Source organism: Galeopterus variegatus, unplaced genomic scaffold, assembly GCF_000696425.1.
Source record: "Galeopterus variegatus unplaced genomic scaffold, G_variegatus-3.0.2 Scaffold383, whole genome shotgun sequence".
NCBI lineage: Eukaryota > Metazoa > Chordata > Mammalia > Dermoptera > Cynocephalidae > Galeopterus > Galeopterus variegatus.
The window spans coordinates 29,917-51,179 of NW_007726494.1; the positions used below are offsets into that span (position 1 = coordinate 29,917).

Here is a 21,263-nt window from a genome sequence, read left to right on the forward strand (position 1 = left end):
GGTTTCCTCAGAAAACCAATAATAAGGAAAACAGCCAAATAAGGGCTGTTCCCTGTAGACAGCCCGATCTCTGCAGTTCACCATGATCGCTGCTATCCATTCCCATAAAATCACCAGCACTGAGGCTGAGCATCTTCTCATTTGTTTTTGTGCTTTCACCATTGTTGTCTTAGACAATTTTTCCCTTATATGTGGTTCTTTTTACTCACTTTACCTGATTGGCCCCTGTAGGCATTTATGTTTGTGACCTCAATTTTTAACAAAATCTGCATTTTTTAGCAAATTTTTTAGCAAATCTGCAATTTTTAGCAAAATCTTATCACATTCTGGCACTTCTAAGGGTTTAAACACTACCCAAAAGCATCACCTTGAACTTAAGACTCTGAGGTTGATTTCCTCATCTAGCCATCTGCAACAGTAGTGACTTGAGGTGCATAGATGACAAAGTTCCAGAAATAGCTATAAAAGGCCTGGAAATACCTGTAAAGGCCAGGAAACACCTGTGATGGGGTAAATAAATATCTGTAATAAAATACTTGCAATTGGGGTAATAGCATAAATTTGAATATAATTAGAACAATGCCTGCTGACTCACTTTCAAGTAAATTCTTACTGATACAGCTTTTTGTGCCTTTTCTCTCCTATACAGACCACTGGAAAGATCCAGTGAAGATGTGGATATAATCTTCACACGACTGAAAGAAGTTAAAGCGTTTGAGAAATTTCACCCAAATCTCCTTCATCAGATTTGTTTATGTGGTTATTATGAGAACCTGGAAAAAGGAATAACATGTAAGAAATGCAGCTCCATTGGTATATTTTCATGTATGGTCTGTGCTCATTTGTGGTTACCCTATGGGGATAGATAGCAAATGGAGGATTTATGTGCCAAATATTTGAGCTTCGGCCAAGGGTATTAAGTTGACATTTCCCTTCATTCTGTTTATTCAGCTCCATGTAGGCGTTTCCTTCACTCCTTTGTTCAAGCATGAATGTGGTTCCTCCAGGGCAGCCTGCTGTCCAGATGGAGCTGGAAGGATGTACTGATTCATACATTTAGCTGTGTCCTTAGAAATTCAAATAATTATCTTCTCTAAGCCAAGAAATATGTCACCAATAGGATATTAAATAAAGATAAAAGGTCTCTTACTAATGCTAATAGTAATGTTTTGAATTAACCTCGGTAATATCATCTATTCCAGGTGTGAATAAAGGGCAGAGAAAATAAAATGATAGGGTAACAGCTGTATTTTTTTTAAAAAGTATTTTTTCATTAAAAAAGTATTACTTCTCCATCTGTTGGGATGCTTTATGCTGCAGTAACAGAAAACTTCCATTTAATTGGGTCAAATAATCAATTATTCATACAAGAAGGAAAAAAATCAATGATTCATATATAAGAATCTGGAGGTAGGATGACATCAGGGTTAATTAGCAAAGTGGCTCAATGACATTATTCAGGTACCATGTTCTTCCTGTCTTTTTTTTTTTTGTATGCATCCTCATATGTTGGCTTTTGTCCTCAGACTTTTTCCAAGTGGTCCTAAGACAGTTACAGTAGTTAGAGGCATTACATGCCAGTACAGAAATGCCCTGCTGAAGGACTCTTTCTTCTTGTATCTCTTTTTCAGAAGTCCCCCAGCAGACTTCTTGTCTCATTGGCCAGAATTGCATCACATGCCTATGCCTATAAACCAATCATTAGCAAAGACAATGGGATCACCATGATTGATTTAGACCAATCACCATTACTGTAGTGGAGCGAGGGAAAAAACTCATAGGCTCTGAGCATCTGGCCCTGTGGATAAGGGTGGAAATTTGTATAAAATCTGGGTTCGTTTATAAGAGAGCATGAATGGTTCTGGGTGGCAAAGCAACAGGGTCTGTCACCACATCATTGCAGAAAATTTAGAAAGTCAACAAAATAAAAATCACCTCCAATCCCCAAACCCAGAGATTACTGTTAACATTTTCTGTGTATTCTTCTAGATGTTTTCCCATGTGTACACACACATAGTCACATTGTTATTCTTTAAAAAATCTATATGTATTATTTTAAAACCAATATATATATTTTTTCTTACTGATATCAGAAACTGCACTTTGGGGGGGATGAGACTCTCTTTCCTATATCTTAAAGCCATTTTCAAAATGAATCTTCTATGATATGTGAATATGATTGGCAAGCGATAATGTCTTTTGGGACCAAGAAGTTCATGAAAGGTAAAACTCTGTATCTAAAATGAGTCACTTACAAAGGCTCAGAGCAGCAGAGTTAGTGGAGAGGCCAGCTGTAAACTCATCAGCCCTGATCTTAAGCTTGTCATTGTGCGTGGTAGGATGCCATTGCTGTTCTTTGCCTTGCCACAGCATGTCCTAGTCAGGGAGTTCAGAGAAGCTTGTCATCATTAATTATGGCTCCCAGAAGCTTGCTCTTATGTAGTGAACGCTAGTCTTGCTAAAACTCAGCCGTCCCACTGAGCTGTCCATGTGATATTTCATTGAGTCATTTGACCTGCGATTCTAACTGTGAAAAGAATTTAAAAATATCAGATTATTTCATTTAGTTATTCAGCTAGGATATTTAAAAGGACAGTTGGTTTGTATGAGATTTTTGAACCAGTGTTTCAGAATTACTTTTCAAAGTCTGGTCTTCACATGGTGTGGAAACTAAGTCTCTATCTAAATATCTAAATATTTTCTCTCTTAGATTACAAACTTAAAGCAAAATCAGCTTTAGAAATTTCTGATGAGAATCATTTCCAAATGCCTAAAAGTAGTGAATTTATAAAAGGAACAAGAAAATGGACAATGATAATATAGTAGTTCAAGTTTTTGAACAAAGGAGATTTTTAAAAAAATCATTCATTGGTCAATTTAAAAGAAGACAAACTATTTGAGAAAAAATGTTGCTTTTAATATAGATTTAGGAAGTTGGGGTGGTAGTCTGGTATTCTGTGGAGTCAAATAACCTTAATAATATGTACCCCATGTAGAGTAATAATTTTCTAAGAATCACACAGTATTTAAGATAAATTATATAGAACATCAGTTAATTCTTCTTAAATTCAAGATACCTTATAGCATTTACAGTTCTGGTCTCATATTACAGCTCCGTAAGTATAGAAGAGTTCTGTTTAGTAGAGTTCCACTTCATAGAATGTTGAATAACTAGGATATTGCTTCGTTGATAGGTGAGATAAAGAACATATATTCTTGTGGGAACAGATAGAGGAAGGATGGTAAGCTCACTTAGGTCCAACTCATGCTTATAATAACCAGTGAAAAACTATCAGGTCATACAGTAAAAGCAACTTGTATTTGGAATATTTACATCACTATTTCTTTTTCAGTATTTCGGCAGGGTGATATTGGAACAAACTGGTATGCTGTCCTGGCAGGGTCTTTGGATGTGAAAGTATCTGAGACCAGCAGTCACCAGGTAATATACTCTATTCTCTTCTTTAAAAAGCAGAATATATTATTATTATTGTTTGAAGACACATTATCTCTATGTCTTTTATGCCTTCAAAATTATATTGTCAAACCTATTTCCTCTTTCCCATAGTAAAGGGTTCAACAGTGTTTGTCAAATTCTTTTATTAAGTTAGTCAACAAACATATATATTGAATGTCTTCCGTGATTTGAGTGTGGTGCCAGGTGTTGGAACATGAGAAGCCTGTCTTCCAGGAACTTGCTGTCTATTGGAAATGCAGACAACTCAATTGTAATGTGATAAATTGCTGTTGTAGAGAGTGAAATGTGAGCAAAGGGAAAAGAGAAGCAAGTCTTCCTAGGTTTCTCCTTAGATCTTTCCTGCATTCTGTTGCCTGACTTTTCATTGACCTAGAAGAGCTCGCCTCATCAGCCTTTGAGGAGCTCCAGCGATGCAGAGGAAACGCGATCAATGCAGTCCCTCTAAAATCTCTATTTCTCTACCTCATCTTTTCATATGTGGGATGGCCAATAATATATTTTTTTCTAAAGTACAGCACTGACTTCCTTTATCTTCATTCGTCACCTGTGAGGAGCTTGGCATCATAGAAGATAAAACTCATATTCTTTTTTCTTTTCAAAATATTTGTGAATATTTAAAATTGGACCTAGAGTTTCCTTTCACATCTGCAGTAATCCTTGCTCCATCATTACGTGTGGCTTAAATGGACACAACCTTCCTGTTTAGAGCCAGGAATCTTGAATCTGAAAAGTATGGCCCCAGAAGAGCCACCTTCATGTGTCACTATGAAAATGTTCCAAGTCTTATATCCACATATTCAGGATTCAGATAAAAACTGAGGGAAGAGAATTGGGTAATTGCAAATCAGAAAGAATTATCAAGAAAAATCAATGAATCAGTTAAAGGGACAAATAATGTACAGCCGAGTGCATGTTTCGGATAGTGTTTCTGAACCTTTTCTACAGTAACACACTTCAGAGGTGAAAAACATTTATGACACGCTAAACTTGAGATTTAAATTTACAGGGACTTGTGTGCATACTGGATTTGTGGGCAGTCACCATCTTAAAAATGGAGTGGTATCCCAAAAGGTTGTTGGTAAGGTGGGCATTTGCAATTTGGAATAAGAGTTCCTGTGTTATGCCCAATTGTAATGGATGGTTAAAGTCTCAGGCCAGAGCCCAAATCCTACTTAACCCATAGTATACTCTTTCTGTGCATCAATGCATAGAAAGTTCCATTAGACTTTGATGGTACTTTCCCTTTTCCCCTCTCTCATAGGGCTGGTTTTCTCTTGGATTTCAGAGAGGGTTAAGATGGGAGGTCGATTTTGATTTTTGTAAGCTGCCTCAAATTCCCAATAAGACTGAGAACAGCTAGCATTTCTTGGACAATTTGCCATACCCAAGACATTTATCCATATCCAATATACCCAGGATTCTCATATTTATCCATATCTGATATATACAGTATTTCCTGGATCTTTTCTGGGCAGTGTTCCAAGCACTTAACGGGTACTTATTTACTCCTTTAGTCCTCACAACAGCCCTATGAAGTAGGACATATTACTGTTCTCATTTTACAGATGAGGAAAGTAAGGCCCTGAGTGGTTAAGTGGCTTGTCCCAAGTAACGTTTCTAGAAATTATGTGAACCAAGATTAAAACCCAAGCAGGCAGGCCCCTGAACATATGTTCTTAGCCACTGCTCCATGACTATTTGATTCAAAAGAAACATGATGAAAAGTGCAACTTCCCTCTCTCTCTACTCTTTGTCATCCTTCCAGACTACCCCATGTCTTTATCTCTGCACGTCTCCCACCGTAGATGTTGTCCTGGTGGGTGTGCTCTGGGCCGCTTTGCTTGGAGCTGCTCCTGTGCTTACCTTACCCAGGTTTACCCTGCGTGGATGTGCCAAAGAGGCAGGGCCTGGAGGAGGAGGATTCTCCTTGGTCCCTCCTGGTTCTCAAGGTGGTCCTGAGTGAGTAATGATGGAGCAAGGGGGGAAGCTGAAAAGAGAAAGGTGAGGAGAAGGGAAGGGAAGGAAGATGAGAGGTAAGGAGGAGAAAGGAGAGAAGAGGAAAAGAGAGAGCAGACATGCTGAAGGGAATGAGAAGTAACACCAGGAGCGATGTGCGGACACACCAGATATTACAAGCTGGCGTGAGGTTTTGATGGTATTAAAATAGTATTTGGCCAGGAGCTTCAGGAATATTGCCCTGGACCAATTATCTCTCACCATGGGGTCCTAGCAAAGAATAGTCAAGGAACACTTTGTTATTAGCTGTGGGCTTTAAAATAAAATTGATAAACTTTTAATTTTAGACTTCAGATCTAAAATTGGGTTTGGTTTTGACCTCAGACCCAATGCAGAGAACTCTCCTAAGCTGGATGTGGTCTTCTCTTACATTGTAAGGAATGGTTAGCTTTATACCAAAGCTGGCTTACTGCCTCCTCAATGTACTTCATCCCACAATGGTCAACCACAGTTTTCTGGATTGATTCCCATCCCTAAGATATAAAAGGAAGAGAAAGCACATGGGTCCCTTTACCCTCCAGCCCTCCTGAGCGTGGCCTGAGACAGACAGAGGGCCCAGCCTTTGAGCCAGCTCGGAGGGGCAGGACATCGCTCTAGCCACAAGGGAGAAAGAAGAGAAAGAAGCTAAGGAGAATGAGCAAGATGGCTGAACCTCCTCCCATGCCAGGCAGCTTGAAAGGGAGAAACAAAAACACCGTGTCTACCTGTGCATGCCTTGTAGTGGGCCCTAGGTCTCTGTCCACAAGTGATGTGGGCAAATCAGGGCGACTGGTTAGCTTGGCAGAGTAGTACCCTGTATATGACAGGGTTCCTCAGAGACAGAGAAGAGAGAGAGAGATTTGTTTCAAGGAACTGGATCACATGATTGTGGGGACTGGAAAGTCTGAAATCCTTAGGGCAAGCTGGTAGACTGGAGATTCAGGTAAGAGTTAAATGTAGCATCTTGAGTACGAAGGCTGGAAACTCAGGCAGAATTTATACGTTGCAGTCTGGACGCAGAATTCCTTCTTCTCTGGAATAAACCTCAAGGGAAACCTGTTTGCTCTCAATGCTTTCACCTGCTTGGACAAAGCTCACCACGTTATGGAGGGGAATCTACTTTATTTAAAGTCTACTGATTGTAAACGTTAATCACATCTAAAAAATATCTCTACAGCAACATCTAGACTAGTATTTGACCAAAAAACTGGTCACCATTGTCTCGCCAAGTTGACACATAAAATTAACCATCATAAGCCCCAGTGGGGGGTGGATGATGGGCCACGGGAGAAGATCCAGGAAAGACCTGGAGTTCCTACCCCTGGAGACCAGAAGCAGTCATTGCTAAGTGCCTTTATTGTGTCACACTGTGCTAGGGATTCCGTGTACATTAACTGACTTACTCTGTAGGCATTCATGTCCGATTTTACAACTGGGCTTGAAAACAAGGCTCAGCCACATTAGGTGCAACTTTCCCAGGGCCACATAGATGTATGTGGCCAAACTTGGATTTGAATTCAGGTCTGACATATGCTGCCCACACTGAAAACAGGCAGGGTGGAGGGGTTGGTAAAAGAGAAAGAAGAAAAGTTACAAGAGACTAAGAATTGAGGAAAGAGAGAAAAGAGGTAACAGCACAGAGTCAAGTCTTTACAGGAGGGTGGGCAGAGCTTCTTGCTAGCCTGCCCTCCATTTTCTTTCTTCAGGTCCCTCCCTGCCCTGAGTGTCTGCCTCCTTGTCTGATAGTCACTGCCTTGAAACCATGTTTGTCTGAAGAATTCTGGCAAATACATAGATGATTCTGTTCCTATTACTTTGAGGAATCTTTAGAGACTCGCAAATCCTATCTTCCTGTAGATTACATTTATTCCACTACTCCACGAAACAAAAGCTACTTCAGGAGCATTCTTACCAACTCTTACCACGGTGTGTAATTGTCAGAGGCATCTCCCCGCTGCTCAGACACTCTTCCTGTCTTGGCTGTTCTTTGTCTTACCCCATGAAACTTGGAACTTCCAGCAAAGGGACCTGCCCACAGACCACTTCACTGTCTAGGACTGTCCCAGCCTGGCCTGCATGTTCACATAGATTTCTATTTGGCAGCATGGATCCTAGCAAGGAGTAATCCTTCCAGTTCCCCAGTGATACCTGTCCCCACCCTCAGCCTCTTACCTGAGTCTGACCAGGACACATTTGTGCCTTTGATCCCCTCAGCTGAACTCTTATGCACAAGAACCTCTCCTGTCTTGGGTGCCTATTTAGCCTAAGTGGACTAAAAGTCAGATATTTTACATTCCCACTAGAATGAATAATACTATAGGTATATTTTTTTTCTCACCAGTCTTTTAATAGATTTAGAGTTAGAGATGAACATTGAAACAAATTATAAACAATAAGTAATAAACTTAGAATCAATAAATAGCTTATAAACCTCATTAGATCGGATAACATTACCCAACTCTTTGTGTGCGTGTATGGTTTAGAGAGAGAGAGAAAGAGAAAGAAGGAGGGAGAGAGGGAGAAGTTTCTTATTTTCTCTGCAGATTTTATAGGTGAGGGACCTTTTTGGCATAGTAAATATTTAAATTCTAGCAATACATAAGGTTTTAAATTCATCTTTACACTAAAAAAGGTATAATTTTTTTTCAGTTGTATGAAAGAAGAATTTCTGATGGCTGCTGACAGAATAGACATTTGTGCTGCTAAATAGAGAATGGGATAGTTCATTAATTCATTAAAACTTCTGCATCTCTATAGCAGACACTTAAAGTGTGAGTGTTTACCTGACACAACACACAGTGGTTAAATTCAGACCTTTGAAATTCTCTCTCTCCCACTTAATTGGCTGTGGGTATGCATAATTAGATTACCAGTAAATTAGGGATAATAGTTCCTACCTTAAATGATTTAATGTATGGAAAGCACTTAGTACAGAGTCTGGGATGGAGCAAGAGATCCTGTGCTTTTTAAATTACTATTTGGTAAAAGAAAAGTTGCCTGCCTCGAGTGTAATGCTGTAGGCTGCAATGCTTGCAATGCTGTTATTTTATCACAAGAGGGTAGTGCTAGAACAGAAAAAGCAGGAAATGTACTTGGTATGTGAAACAGCAAGTTTAACAATATTGTTCAGCCATTTCATGGGCTCAGAGAATCTGGGCTATGCTTGGCCTGGGTCATCACAGAATTCCATCACATTATCAGTCACTGAAATTATCTGGCAAATTTTAACCTAATTTTGGAAAAAGATCTCTTACTGGTTTCTCCCTAAAGTAAAATAATGTACTTTTATTTGCCCTGTCTTCTTTGCCTCTACAACAATGTTTTAAGCATTGCATTTTAATTTACAAAATATGAAGGACAAGCATGTTTCTCCATAATGTACATCTCTCTATCCCTCTCTGTTTTTCTCTCTTTGTCTCTGATTCTTCCGTTCTTTCATTTCACCCCATTATTTTCACACAGAGAATATCTAGTTGGGAAACATTCTGAGTACATTCCTGAACACTTTTATTAAGCCCATAAAACATGAGAGGTGCCAAGTCCACAGTGGTTGCTTGTAATCTCTCACTACTTGTCTGTGCACAGGTCATGCTATTTGTTAGGAACTGATTGGGAGTTTATGTAGCATCCACATAAGGCATCCTGTATTTGGTTTTGTTGCCATGTAATTCTTTCTTTGAGTAGATGCAAAACTGCGTCACCATGCTGGACAGACTGGCTCTCTGTTGAAATGGGGCTGGTCTCCCCGATTCAGTTATCAGAATGCTAATGCTAGTCCATTCTCATCAAACCTTCCCACAGCCAGCTTGCCTGATCTTTTTTTTTTTTTCCTTTTTGTCTTTTTTACTGACCGGTAATGGGATCGCAACCCTCGGTGTCGCGCCCGTACCGGGGACCGGCAACGGGATCGCAACCCTCAGTGTTGCGCCCACACCGTGCTCAGCCAGTGAGCGGGAACCGGTCTCCGCATGGGATCCAAACTCTCGGCGGGAGCGCCGCTGCACTCCCAAGCGGTGCACTCTCCAGTGCGTCACCGGGCCGGCCCATTGCCTGATCTTCTTAAGCTGTGGCTAACATGCTGATTCCAGGGAAGTGCTCTCAAGTAACAGACCTTGTCTTTGCTGTTGGAAAACACATTTTACTGTTGGAAAACACAGTTGACTTAGAAGTATTTTGCCTTCCTACTTGGCAATAAATCCTTTTGACAGCATATACAATCTAACGTCTTGACTTATTCAGAGATTGGGTGCCATTAAATTTTATTATTTAAAAGGACTTGGAGCACTAAATAGATTCCAGTACTAAATTCAAGCTCATGAAATAAATCCAGGTGCTATGAAACTTATTATAGGCCTAAAATAAAAACTGTAAAAAATATTTGCTTTGTAATAATTTGTGATTCTGGGTCTACACAATTATGGGACCAATTTGTTCCTTGGTGCTAATTCAACATGTATCCAATACAATAAATTTGCCAAGAGACAATGAACTCTTCTTGAGCCATTATTATGGAAGTGAGTTAAATATGTGTAATTAAAAGATCAGGTACTTCATGAAGTTACAGGACAATTTTTAAAAAATATCTTGATGTACTTACCACAGAGAATTCTTATGTCTGTTTTATTGATTGTTATCTCTTTAAAATTTCATCAGAATGTCTGTAACTTGTGTAAATTGGACTTCAGCCGGTGATTATAGATATCATTTGCAAGGCACAAGTTTCTTAGCTTGGATAACAATCTTAATTATCAGTTACACATAACCATTGGCTTTCTTAACACCATTCCAATTTTCATACTGTAGCTGTGTTGATAATGAAACAAACAAATAAAATGCCTCATATGAGAATGCCTGCTTTAAGAAAACCTAGTATACCATAATTCAGATGTACAAAGCAGATAAATTAAGGAGTGATTAGTAGCAGTACAAAAGGATTCTTTGATTTACAGCGGGATTTGTCAGAAGGGTTCCTCTGAATACAAGCTCCCCCAGAGAGCTGAAGTGTTTTGCAGATCATTCAAACCACTTGACATCCAGACTGGGGGATAGAGAAACTTGGAATTTAAGTGTTGAAAGCCATCATTAGTTGAAGATTAATGATAAATGAATATAGAGATTTTCTGTTATTTAAATAGTAGAAAAAAATATAATTTGCTTTTTAGAAACATGGATAGCCTATTCGTTTATATAAATGTAACTGAGTTACAGGTAATTTCCAGTATTAATGGAGCACCTACTACGAGCCAGGAATTCCTGTTTAATCCTTCTAATAATCTTATAAGAAAGATTGTGCCCAATTCACAAATGAGGATACTGAGGCTCCAGGGAGCATTTTGTCCAAAGCCATGGCTAATTGACAGAGGTGAATTTTTAATCTAGGTCTACCAAGGCCCATGCTTTTTTTTCACTCTTGCCACCTCCAGGGGATTTTTTCCCCCTAAGCACTGACTGTTCTGACTCTGGGTGCCTCCACGTGGGTGTCCTTTGCCTCCCATCAGGGCCAGCTTTGTTGACATTTTTGTTAACTTACCCAATACCAACTTTTATGAATGGAGATCACCAGACCCTGCCTGTCCCACTGAAGACACGTACTGAGCCAGGATATTGTTCATGGCTTCAGCTGGTGCCTAGCTGGGTGGAGGAGGAGAACCTGGAAACTGGGAGCTGCCACTGGTGGAGGTAGGAAGTATCTAGAGGGCATGTGGAGGCAGTGCTGGGCAGGAGGTGGAGAGGAAGCAGAAGGTGGGGTAACCCAGCCCCAGGTTAGGATGGTGAAGGGCCGAGGGATGTGTAAGTGGTAGCATGATGAGGCCTGGCTTGCTGATGGGGAGGGAGGCAGGAAGGGGCCCAGCAGTGGAGGTGGGCGGCCTGCAGGCTGAGAACTCTGGCCACAGAAGGACTGCCAGAGAGGAATTGGGGCTCCGGGAGGGCTGTCAGGGTAAGGCACTGCCACTTTGAGAAGAATTAGGTTACCAGGCAGGTTATCAAAGCAGAGACTCAGAAAGACAGAAACCCAGTTTCTCCAGCCGAGCAAGGAACTTCATTATTAGAACTGGGACACAGGATCAGAGTGGGAAAAGCAGAAATGCTGATTCAACTCTTAGTTACTGGCTTATGATACCTTAAGTTTCTCCTAATGAGTAAGAGGATTGCCTGGATAGATTTGATCCTCTAGGGAGGGTCAAGTGGACCCCAGTATGGAAAATGGAAGATTAGAGGGGGGAGCAGTGCCAAATGTTTTGTATTTTCCTGGTGATTTGGACTTATTAGATATTCAATAAATATTTAGATTGGCTGACTGAAAAAAGAACATAAATGGATTAAATTAACACCTTAACTGATTTTCCTGCTAAGCCCTTCATATGACAATCTAAGAAGTATATGGATGGGTAATTAGACTGACTTGTGTCTAGTCTCAGCTCTTCCACTTACTAGCCATGGTCTTGAGCAAGTTACTGAACATCTGATTTTGCTCAACCTATAAAATAGCAATAGCATTACTGATGTTTTAATACTACTGTCAGTAAGAATATTCACATTTTATTAAGCATTTGTTTTGAGTTAGGCACTGTGCAAAGCAATTTAAATACATGGCCTCATTTAACTGTTATGAAGAATAAATGAAATGTCATAGTCAGGACCTCTGGCCTAGTGCTTGGCCTGGTCTCCACTCCCACACATGCAGCTCCCCATGCATGCTGCTGCACAGGAGGGTATGTACTAGTAAGGGTCAGTGGGTAATTAAGTAAGTAAGTGTGTGTTTTAGAGGGAGGAAGGGGAAGGAGTGATCAAGTGGACTGATAGATTAGAGATAGCTGGATCAGATCAAAGGAGGAAACCAGCAGACATGTAAGTGATATGCCATAGGTAATTTTTTTGAGAACCCATCACCCCTTATTATACAGTAGAATTGGCCTTGGGTGACCCAGTATGTTTACTTACACAATGTAGTCTTCCCACATGTCACCCAAGGAATACTGCACTTATGATATGTCTGATGCAAGTGGTGAGCGATAAGCTAATCTCTGTCCCTATTACAGAAGTGTCTTTGCGAATGCTGGTTTGGTCCAGTACCCCACTTCCCCCATGACCCCTGCTCCCCCAAGGTCACAGTGCAATTTAGGATCCACAGCCATATTGATTACTTCACTCTGTTATTTTGGGTTTCCTCAGAAGCAGTCCTGGAGACAATGATTTGGCTACAAGTGGTTTTTTGGTGATGACCCCAGGAAGTGCGGTAAGGGAGTGGGGGAGTGAGACAAGGAAGAAAAGGCAATGAAAGTGTCTTAATAAGAGTGTTTCCACTATGCACAACTGGACTCACTCCTTCTGGGAACTCTCTAAGAAACTGTGCACGGTAAGGAAGCTGGGGTGTTTATCCCCCCACTGTCAAGCCTCTTTGGTGGAGGTTGCACCTTAAAGGCATTAACTGCCTACCACTCTGCCCCCAAGTAGAGCTATGATGCAGGTGCTGGAGGTGGGACACCACAGGTGTGTATGGGAACCATCTAGAAAGTTACAAATGACTTTGGAGGTGGAGAGGAATCTGGCAGGGCTCCAGCAGCATCTGCTAAACCCACCTTTATATGTTGAAGACGTTTTGGTTTTTAAATTTTCATTTCCCATTTGAAAGTCTTCAAAATAAATTGCCATCTATGGCAAAATAGGACATTCTTTCACTGTTGTTAATGTTTCTTATTCCCTGAGTAGGTGCTGATTGCTTTCTTCAGTCTCTATGTCATTGTAAACATTTTCTTTCAGATGGCCTCTCTGAACATTAACCTGCAAATGAGCAGAAAATAAAAATGTCCTTCTGAATAGCCCCTATTAAGTATTGAGACATGAGCAGACCTCCAGTGTAAGCTTAGAAGAAATTGTGATGTTATTCAGAAACAGACACTCTAAGCAACAGGCAGAGGCATTCATTCAGCACATCTTCAGGGTTCCGGGCTTGGGATTCTGACTGTAGGGACCTGGTTAGACTTTAGTGTGGACCAAAAGAAGTGCGGACCAATGTGTTTCCTTCACATTGACTCACATTCGTCCTGTTCACATTTATCCTGCCTTTTGGAGTAATACTGAGCAACATACATAAATGGGTTCTGCTCAATGGGAAAGCATTTGGATGTAAATTTCTTTATTTGATAATTACTTTCTAAGCACATTGCAAGGCCTTGCTTGGGATTGAAATGTAAATAAGGCCTAGCACCCATGGACCATGAAGATAGTGTTTAGTCTTTAGAGTGAAAATGTTCTTCCTGGCACTTTCTACTTCCCTGTGCCCAGTTATCAAAGTGGCCAACCCATACCTCCCCAATCCATTTAGATTTCTAAGTAAATTTGTCCTAAAATACTCTACATCTGCTCAAAGTAAAGTTTGAATTTGCAAATAATACTCCTTTCAGATAAGGTTTTCCAGTCCCAATTTTAAGATCATATCTTGTAATTTGTGACTCCCTGTTCTTAAATTTGAGTGGACCAAGTGTGAGGGAGACATAGAAAGGACTGATCTTTCACTCATTTCTTAGGAGAGCATGTGTTCCTGGAAGTGAGCCCGGGGCCTGAGCCGATGATGGTGGCTGTACACTCACTGGCATGGTCCTCTCGTTACAGAGCAGGTCCCAACCCTACCATGACTCTATTTTGGTGTATATGATAAGGCATGGGTAAGGTCAAAATCACCAGGGAATATCCAAGAATAAATTCAATCTTTTGTCTTTCCAACAAGAACTGTTCACTGGTAAAAACACAGGCTTGTATAAGTTTCATAGCCTGTGTCTTTCTCTGTGTACCGTCTGGTGACAAACTACATGTGTCAGAAATGGGAGGTGAGAAAGGGGAAGACTGGCTAATCCATAAACTCTGCAACTAGCTCATGAATAACTGAGAGCTTCATAGTTCCTATGCATTCTATAGTATGCTGCAAATAGCTTAGATATTTAAGTTATGTGGATCGTGGCAGCAAAATACTTATGGTCCATCCCTCTCAAGTTTTAAAGTAGAATTTAATGCTGGAAAGTACAAATTAGGCAAACGAATTATTTCTCAAGGGTTCAGGTGATAGAAAAATGAAGTAGGCTGGTGGGAGCCTCAGGGAAATCTGCTATTCTAGAGGATTTGTGAAAGTCTCTGATTTATCATAATCTATCTTGTGTTTTTACTAGAATTTGAAAATTATTCAGAGATACCTAACTTGCTGAGTATTGATATTTCAGTTCTGGGGATATTTTTCTGAGTGAATTTGTTTGCAGCTGACTTTTTGGAAAATTTATTAACAGGCTATTCATAAATTCTCCCCTGATCTTTTATTCTTTTCTGAGATATTATTGATTTTATTTTCCTGTACATAATTTTATATGGTAATATCTGTACCAAAGCAATTTGCTATAGTTCAAGGACTGGACTCTTATGGGCAGGTGTCTTAGTAATGTGATTACAGAGTCACTAACTTGATCTTAATAACGTTTGCCTATTATCACGTATTGGATGCATGAAAGGAAGACTGAGCTTTCTAACACAGAGGATTACCCTTGTGTATTTCCCTTAGTTTATAATGCTTTGCAAAATTAATGTCCAGGTGATTTTGAGTGGCTATTTGCATTATTTGAAACTAGTTAGGATTAAATCCAAACATTATCACCAATGTTGCATGCAGAGAGGAAATTACTTTTTTAGTACTCCTTAAGAAACTTTTTAATCATTGATTCACAACATTTTATAAACTAGCCCCGCTGTACTTCATCAGATGCTGCTTTTACTCTGTTGTGGCTGCAGGAGGCAGCATGATACAAAAAGCTTAATATCTACCGTGAGCTAGACTTGGTTAGAATCTGGCCTCACTACTTATTAACTGTGTGAACTGGAGCCATGTGAATCCACCACTTTGACCCTCAGTTTTCTCATCTCTTCAAGACAGGCGGACAAAAATAGTTGCACCCCTATTCCAGTTTCCCATTTAAATATTGTAACTGAACCCTCTAACTAAAAAAAACTGAGTTCATCTTCAATAGACTCTCCCCCTCTTCTTAAAGCAGATAGTAGTCATATGAAAAGATAGCAAGATTCTTGCTAGCAGCTATATTCATAATGTTTCCACGCTAGAAACAACCCAAATGTCCACTAATAGGAGAATGGATAAGCAAATTGTGGCATATATGCACATAACAGAAAACTACTCATCAATAAAAGGAAAAAACTAGTGTTCCATGCAACAACATGGATAAATCTTACAGACATTATGTTGAGCGTAAGAAGCCAGACACAAATGAGTATATTGTCTGATTCCTTTTATACGAAGTTCTAAAACAGGCAAAACTCCCTTATGATGATAGAAATCAGAACAGTAATTACCTCTGAAAGGAGGGTCTTGACTGGAAAGGGACATGAGGGAACTTTTGGGGGTTGATGGAAATGTTCTGTGTCTTCATTTGAGTGGTAATTACACCAGTGTATATATTTGTCAAAATTTATTAAACTGTACAGTTAAATCGGATGTTTTATTTTGTACATAATTACACTTCCATTCAAAGAAAAGACAACTCACCCATCCGTTAGATGTTTAATTTTCTAATGACCAGTTTTGGGGATTTACAGGATGCCGTGACCATCTGTACCCTGGGAATTGGGACAGCCTTTGGAGAGTCCATTCTGGACAACACACCCCGCCATGCAACCATCGTTACCAGGGAGAGCAGCGAACTGCTCCGCATTGAGCAGAAGGACTTCAAGGCACTATGGGAGGTGAGCCCCTAGGCTTCTTTGTCAATTAATGCAGTTTCAGAAAAGAAAGGGAGCTGCCACATGGATAATGGCATTACAGTCAAGCCTTAATGTGCTCTGTTCTGAGCTGGTAGATGGAATTTAATTTTCAAAACCTGTTTTTGAAATGAGTGAGTGAAAAAGCCATTTTGACACAAGACATCCTTTTTTTTTTTTTAATTTAGTGCTTGCTCAATTTTCTGTAGTTTGACATACCTTATAATTATTTCTTGAATGACCATAGAGTGTTTTATGTATTTTCTCTCTCTTACTGCACAGATGTATTCTTAACCAGGGAACAAAATACTTTGACATTTTCTTTTGCATTTTAAAAATCATCATTGACATGTTCCCTGGGAAAGTGGGTTAACATCTGCTTCATTTAGATGCTTTTAAAAATGATGTGCCCTATAATAAGGTATGGGAAATGGAGGTACATAAAGATGTCTGGTTACTTGCCAACTTCCAGATGCATAGGTGGCACAGCAGTGGATGGATGCAACTGGTCCTGGTGGCTTTTGCATTTACTGATGCTTACCAGTGCCCCTTAGGGAGTTGTGCTCTTTTACAGGAAGTATGAGGAATAAATCATCTTATATGCAGGCATGGCAAATAGAGCACTTATAAGGGCCCAGCTAAGCCTTGCATCTTGTACATTCATTCCTTTTCAGTTTTTTAAACTTCTGATTTTAACCTGTGGTTGCTCCTTGTCTTTGTCCTTGGCTCAGTATGTCCAAGTGTTAACCCATAGAGCTGGCAGGCTTCGCCACTTGTCCCAGTGTGGCCAAGATTTTAAACTTGATCTAAAAAGAATTTTGTGTAATCAAATAGTTTCCTCCAGGGCCAAACAAATGACAGATGCATTAATGGAGCCAACCTGCAGGTGAATGAGTGATGCTTTGCCTTAAAAGTCATGCAAAGCCTTGGAAGGCCTTGGTGGTGAAACCTGTTACTTTTATTCTTGGCAGTAGTGAATAAATTGCAGGGTTACTTGTTTGAAATGTTTCTCTTAGAAAATATTAAAGAGCTCCAACTGCTCTGTAAAGTTCAGAGACAAAAGCTAGTTTTAGGAAGGAAAAACCAAAGTAGGTTTGCATGAGGTGTGTGTGGAGAGGTTTTCTGTCAATTAAAAGAGACCAAGCTTGAGGCAAATAAGACATTTTTTGGATCTTTCATTTTAAAAGGTAAACTGAAAAGTCTTTTTCAAAAAGGGAATTTGGAAAACTGGTTTAGGAACAAAAATGATTCCTACCTGTGATATGTGTCATTATAACCGCTTTTGTCTGTGATGACTTACTCGAATTGCTGATAGAGGATGGTTTGTGGAAATATTAAGAAGTTAATTTTAATTAGGAGCTCTCAGTACTGTGAAGGAAATTCCTGAGAAGTTGCTACCCATGAACATTGAAACAAATTTATTAAAAATTTTTAAAAACCCCCACTCACCCCACTTAGTTCAGTAGTTGTTAACATGTGGCCCCATTTGCTTCATCTTCATTTTTTGCTGAACCTCCTTAACGTAAATGACAGACATCATCACATTTCATCCTGAATATTTAGCATGTATCTCAAAAAATGAGAATATCCTGCTATATACCCATAATACCATTACCTCATCTACAAAACTAATGATAATATCCTAATATCTAACACCTAGTCTGTCTTTCAAATTGTTCCATAAATGTTTTTTATAGCTGTTTTTTTCAAAAACCAGGCTCCAGTAAAGAACCATGTATTACATTTGATTGTTACATCTAAGCAAGTCTCTCTCTCTTTCTTCTCTCCTTCCCTTCTCCCCACCCCAGTAGCATTGACTTGTTAAAAAGACCAGGTCAGTTTCTCCCAAATTCAAGATGTGTATGATTATTTTCTCCTGTTATCTTTTTTAGCACCTCTTCTCTGGGGGTTCCTGTAGATGGAAGTTAGGCTGAAGGCTTGATTAGATCAAGTCAAACATTTTTGGCAAGGCAGTGTCAAAGGTGATGCTGAGTACATCAAGAGGCTCATAATGTCTGGTTGTCCCACTATTAATAATGGTTACAGTTTTTATCTGACCTCTTTTACAGGGCAGGGACTGGAATCTCATAGTGAGTAAGAGATTAGTCAGACACTTCATTTTATTTGCCTGTTAATGCAACTCAGTGTAGAGTGCGAATTAGGTGCTCAATCAACATTTTAACTGCCTAAAATGAAAATGTCATAAACTCCATTATCTAGCAATCTGTTAATAAGCACTTTATCACTGGACATGCTTATGCACATACGGTACCTGATACTCCTAAAAATTTGTGCAATTCTAAAATACCTTCTGAATCAAAAAGATTGAATTATGTTGATTTTACCATTCATTTATTTGACAATACTATTTCCTATCTGTCAAGTATATGTATGTATATATACACGTACATATACATATGCATATATAAATGAACAACAGACATGAAATGAAATGACAGTTGCTGCTGTCAGGGCAGGGACTTCTAGCTTCTATTCTACTTGGAAGAGACAGAAAATACAGTAAGCAAGTCAATAATATAATTTCAGAGTATAATATGTCATTATCATTAAATAAATTTTATTTCTGTACCTTGAATATTGATGATCTATTCATTGCATATGTAGCACTAATCTGCTAGTAAAATATTTGATAACCAGAACACCTATTTCTTGATTATGTCAGATAATAGGGTTAATAATTTAGGCATCCATTGGGCTGGTAAATGGTATCTGTTAGGAAAATTAAAACCCAAGTTCATACTGTAAGCTGAAATCTAAGTTAGGTCCATCAACCAAATATCAAAAGGGAAGGACCGCATAAGGAAGAATTATGTAGCTTCAGGATTTAGGTAGAATCCTGAATCATCTCTGAACTGTAGGATGGCAGAAAGAAGACCACAGAAAGGTAAACTGGATAAAGTACCTACTGTTGGCAATGTAAGGAGCTGAGTCAGTGTTAGGTCATAGGTTCCAAATAGCAGAATTGGAGAACCTGAATCTTGGGTCTAAATTTGCTTGTTCATCTCATTTAACTATTTATTTTTGAGGAATGTCATGGTGGGTCCATTTTATAGCAAGCATTTTTATGTTTAGCTTTGTCTCCTTATATATGCTCTTGACATCAGTTAGAGGGATTGAAGGCTAAAACACTACTCTCAGAATTCTTAGTTACTTCTAACTGAAAATTGTTACCTAATCATTAACAGGTAGCACAGTCAAAAATAGTTCTACGATTGGCTGAGCGAATACTTTCCTTTATATTTTATACTTGGAACTTCAATGGCAGAACAAAGCTATAAAATCCCCCTTCCTTTCCTGGTCAAAGGCAAGCTTCCTGGGCCGCAACAGGTGTGCACTCAGAGAAGCATGCATGAGATTTTGAAATCCTATTCAATTCTATCCCCAATACTTCTTGGTTTTTATGGTCTATTATGTTGTAAGTCAAATGAGCAACACCCAGTATTTAAAAAAAATATTATTGCCATAAATGTGACCAGAAACATTTATCTGATAGTCTCTACTAATACATCAAATAAAATAAATACTCCCCAAGATTTAAGAGGTAGCAGCTTGATGCTTTTCTTTGTACCCTACATCTTTCCTAATGAAACTACTTTCTTTCTGTCACCCTTTTCATATTTCAATTGCCAATTTATGGTCACATTTGAGGGTGCTAGGTTGTTCCATATTAAAGTCAAGTCATATATTCTTAGCTTACATAAATTATGGTAAACTTATTCAGAGTTGGTCAATAATGCCTCCCTCCTTGAATTTCTCTTTGATATTAGAACTCAATAAAATAAATTTATTAACCAGGGTATAAAACATCTCATTTTTCAGTGGTATCTCAGGAGGGAGTAAGGGACAGGCAGAGAGAGAGAGTGAGAAAGAGAGAGAGATTGGAGATAATTATGTTTCTCAGTTACATACAGAAGAAAATTAAAAGTCCTGGAATACCATTTTTAGTTCTTGAGACAATTATATAATTTAAACCTTTTGACACCAGTGGCATTTTCTACCCTCAGTAAGGAAGTTAAATGGCAAAGCAGTTAAGTGTAGGCTTGGAAGTCTAAACCAGTTATTAATAGTTGATCCAAAATTATGGGTATTTATGATTGATGGTGGTTCTTGGAATAAATATAAAACTGATTAACTGCCCAATTCCATGAATTTCTTCTCAGCACATATAGTATAAGAAAGTTTCCAGTGGTTAGAACAACAATCATGAGGGTTTTTTTGGTTTTCTTTCTGACTGTCTGTCTAATGTTATGTCTGTATGAAGATGCTTTCAGGTTTGCGGCATGTTTTGACATCTCTGTGTGGAATATTCCAAGTACTTGAGATTGAATGAGGTGATGAATCCAGTGTGTTCAGGGAAATAGACTAGAGAGGCAGTCTTGGTCAAACACATAAAAGATGCTAGTGAGAGCCCCCTTGAACTAGTGGTTACCATCTGTTTACCTGTATTTCAATTGCATGAACATCATTCTGGCAAAAAATTTCCTTTACTGTGAGCCATGTTCGAGCATGTTTAAAATAATGACAAATATTTGTGAATAAATTCTTTGAAAATTTAAGGACAGTAATAAAATTACAGAGCTGTTGAAAATAAAACCAATGTTTTAAATTTGTAGCCTCACCCATGTTACCATAGAAGTGGTTTCTTTTTTTTTTTTTTTTTTCCTTTTTGTCTTTTTTCGTGTCTGGCAACGGATCGCAACCCTCAGTGTCGCGCCCGCACCGGACCAGGACCGGCAACGGGATCACAACCCTCGGGGTTGCTCCCACACCTCGCTCAGCCAGCGAGCGGGAACCGGTCTGTATGTGGGATCCGAACCCTTGGCGGGAGCGCCACCGCGCTTCCCAAGCGGCACACTGTAGCAGCGCGCCACCGGGCCGGCCCCAGAAGTGGTTTCTTAGCTGTAATTATTATCCAGAAACCTCTTGGCATACTATTGTGATTTTATTTCAACCACGGCAAAACATGTCACAGAGAACCATTGCTTGGATATAATTGGTATAGTAGAGTTTATTC

The 21,263-nt window shown here is 39.3% G+C and overlaps 1 protein-coding gene across 1 annotated transcript in view; it reads left to right on the forward strand.

Annotated features, from left to right (window-relative positions):
* Positions 1–649: 649 nt before the first annotated feature.
* Positions 650–21,263, forward strand: part of RAPGEF4 (Rap guanine nucleotide exchange factor (GEF) 4) — a gene marked incomplete at its 5' end in the record, with an annotated part of 123,364 nt that continues 102,750 nt past the window's right edge. The window contains 3 exon segments of the mRNA XM_008568170.1: positions 650–792; positions 3,354–3,442; positions 16,067–16,213. Of these exon segments, the coding sequence (XP_008566392.1) occupies positions 650–792; positions 3,354–3,442; positions 16,067–16,213 (379 nt within the window).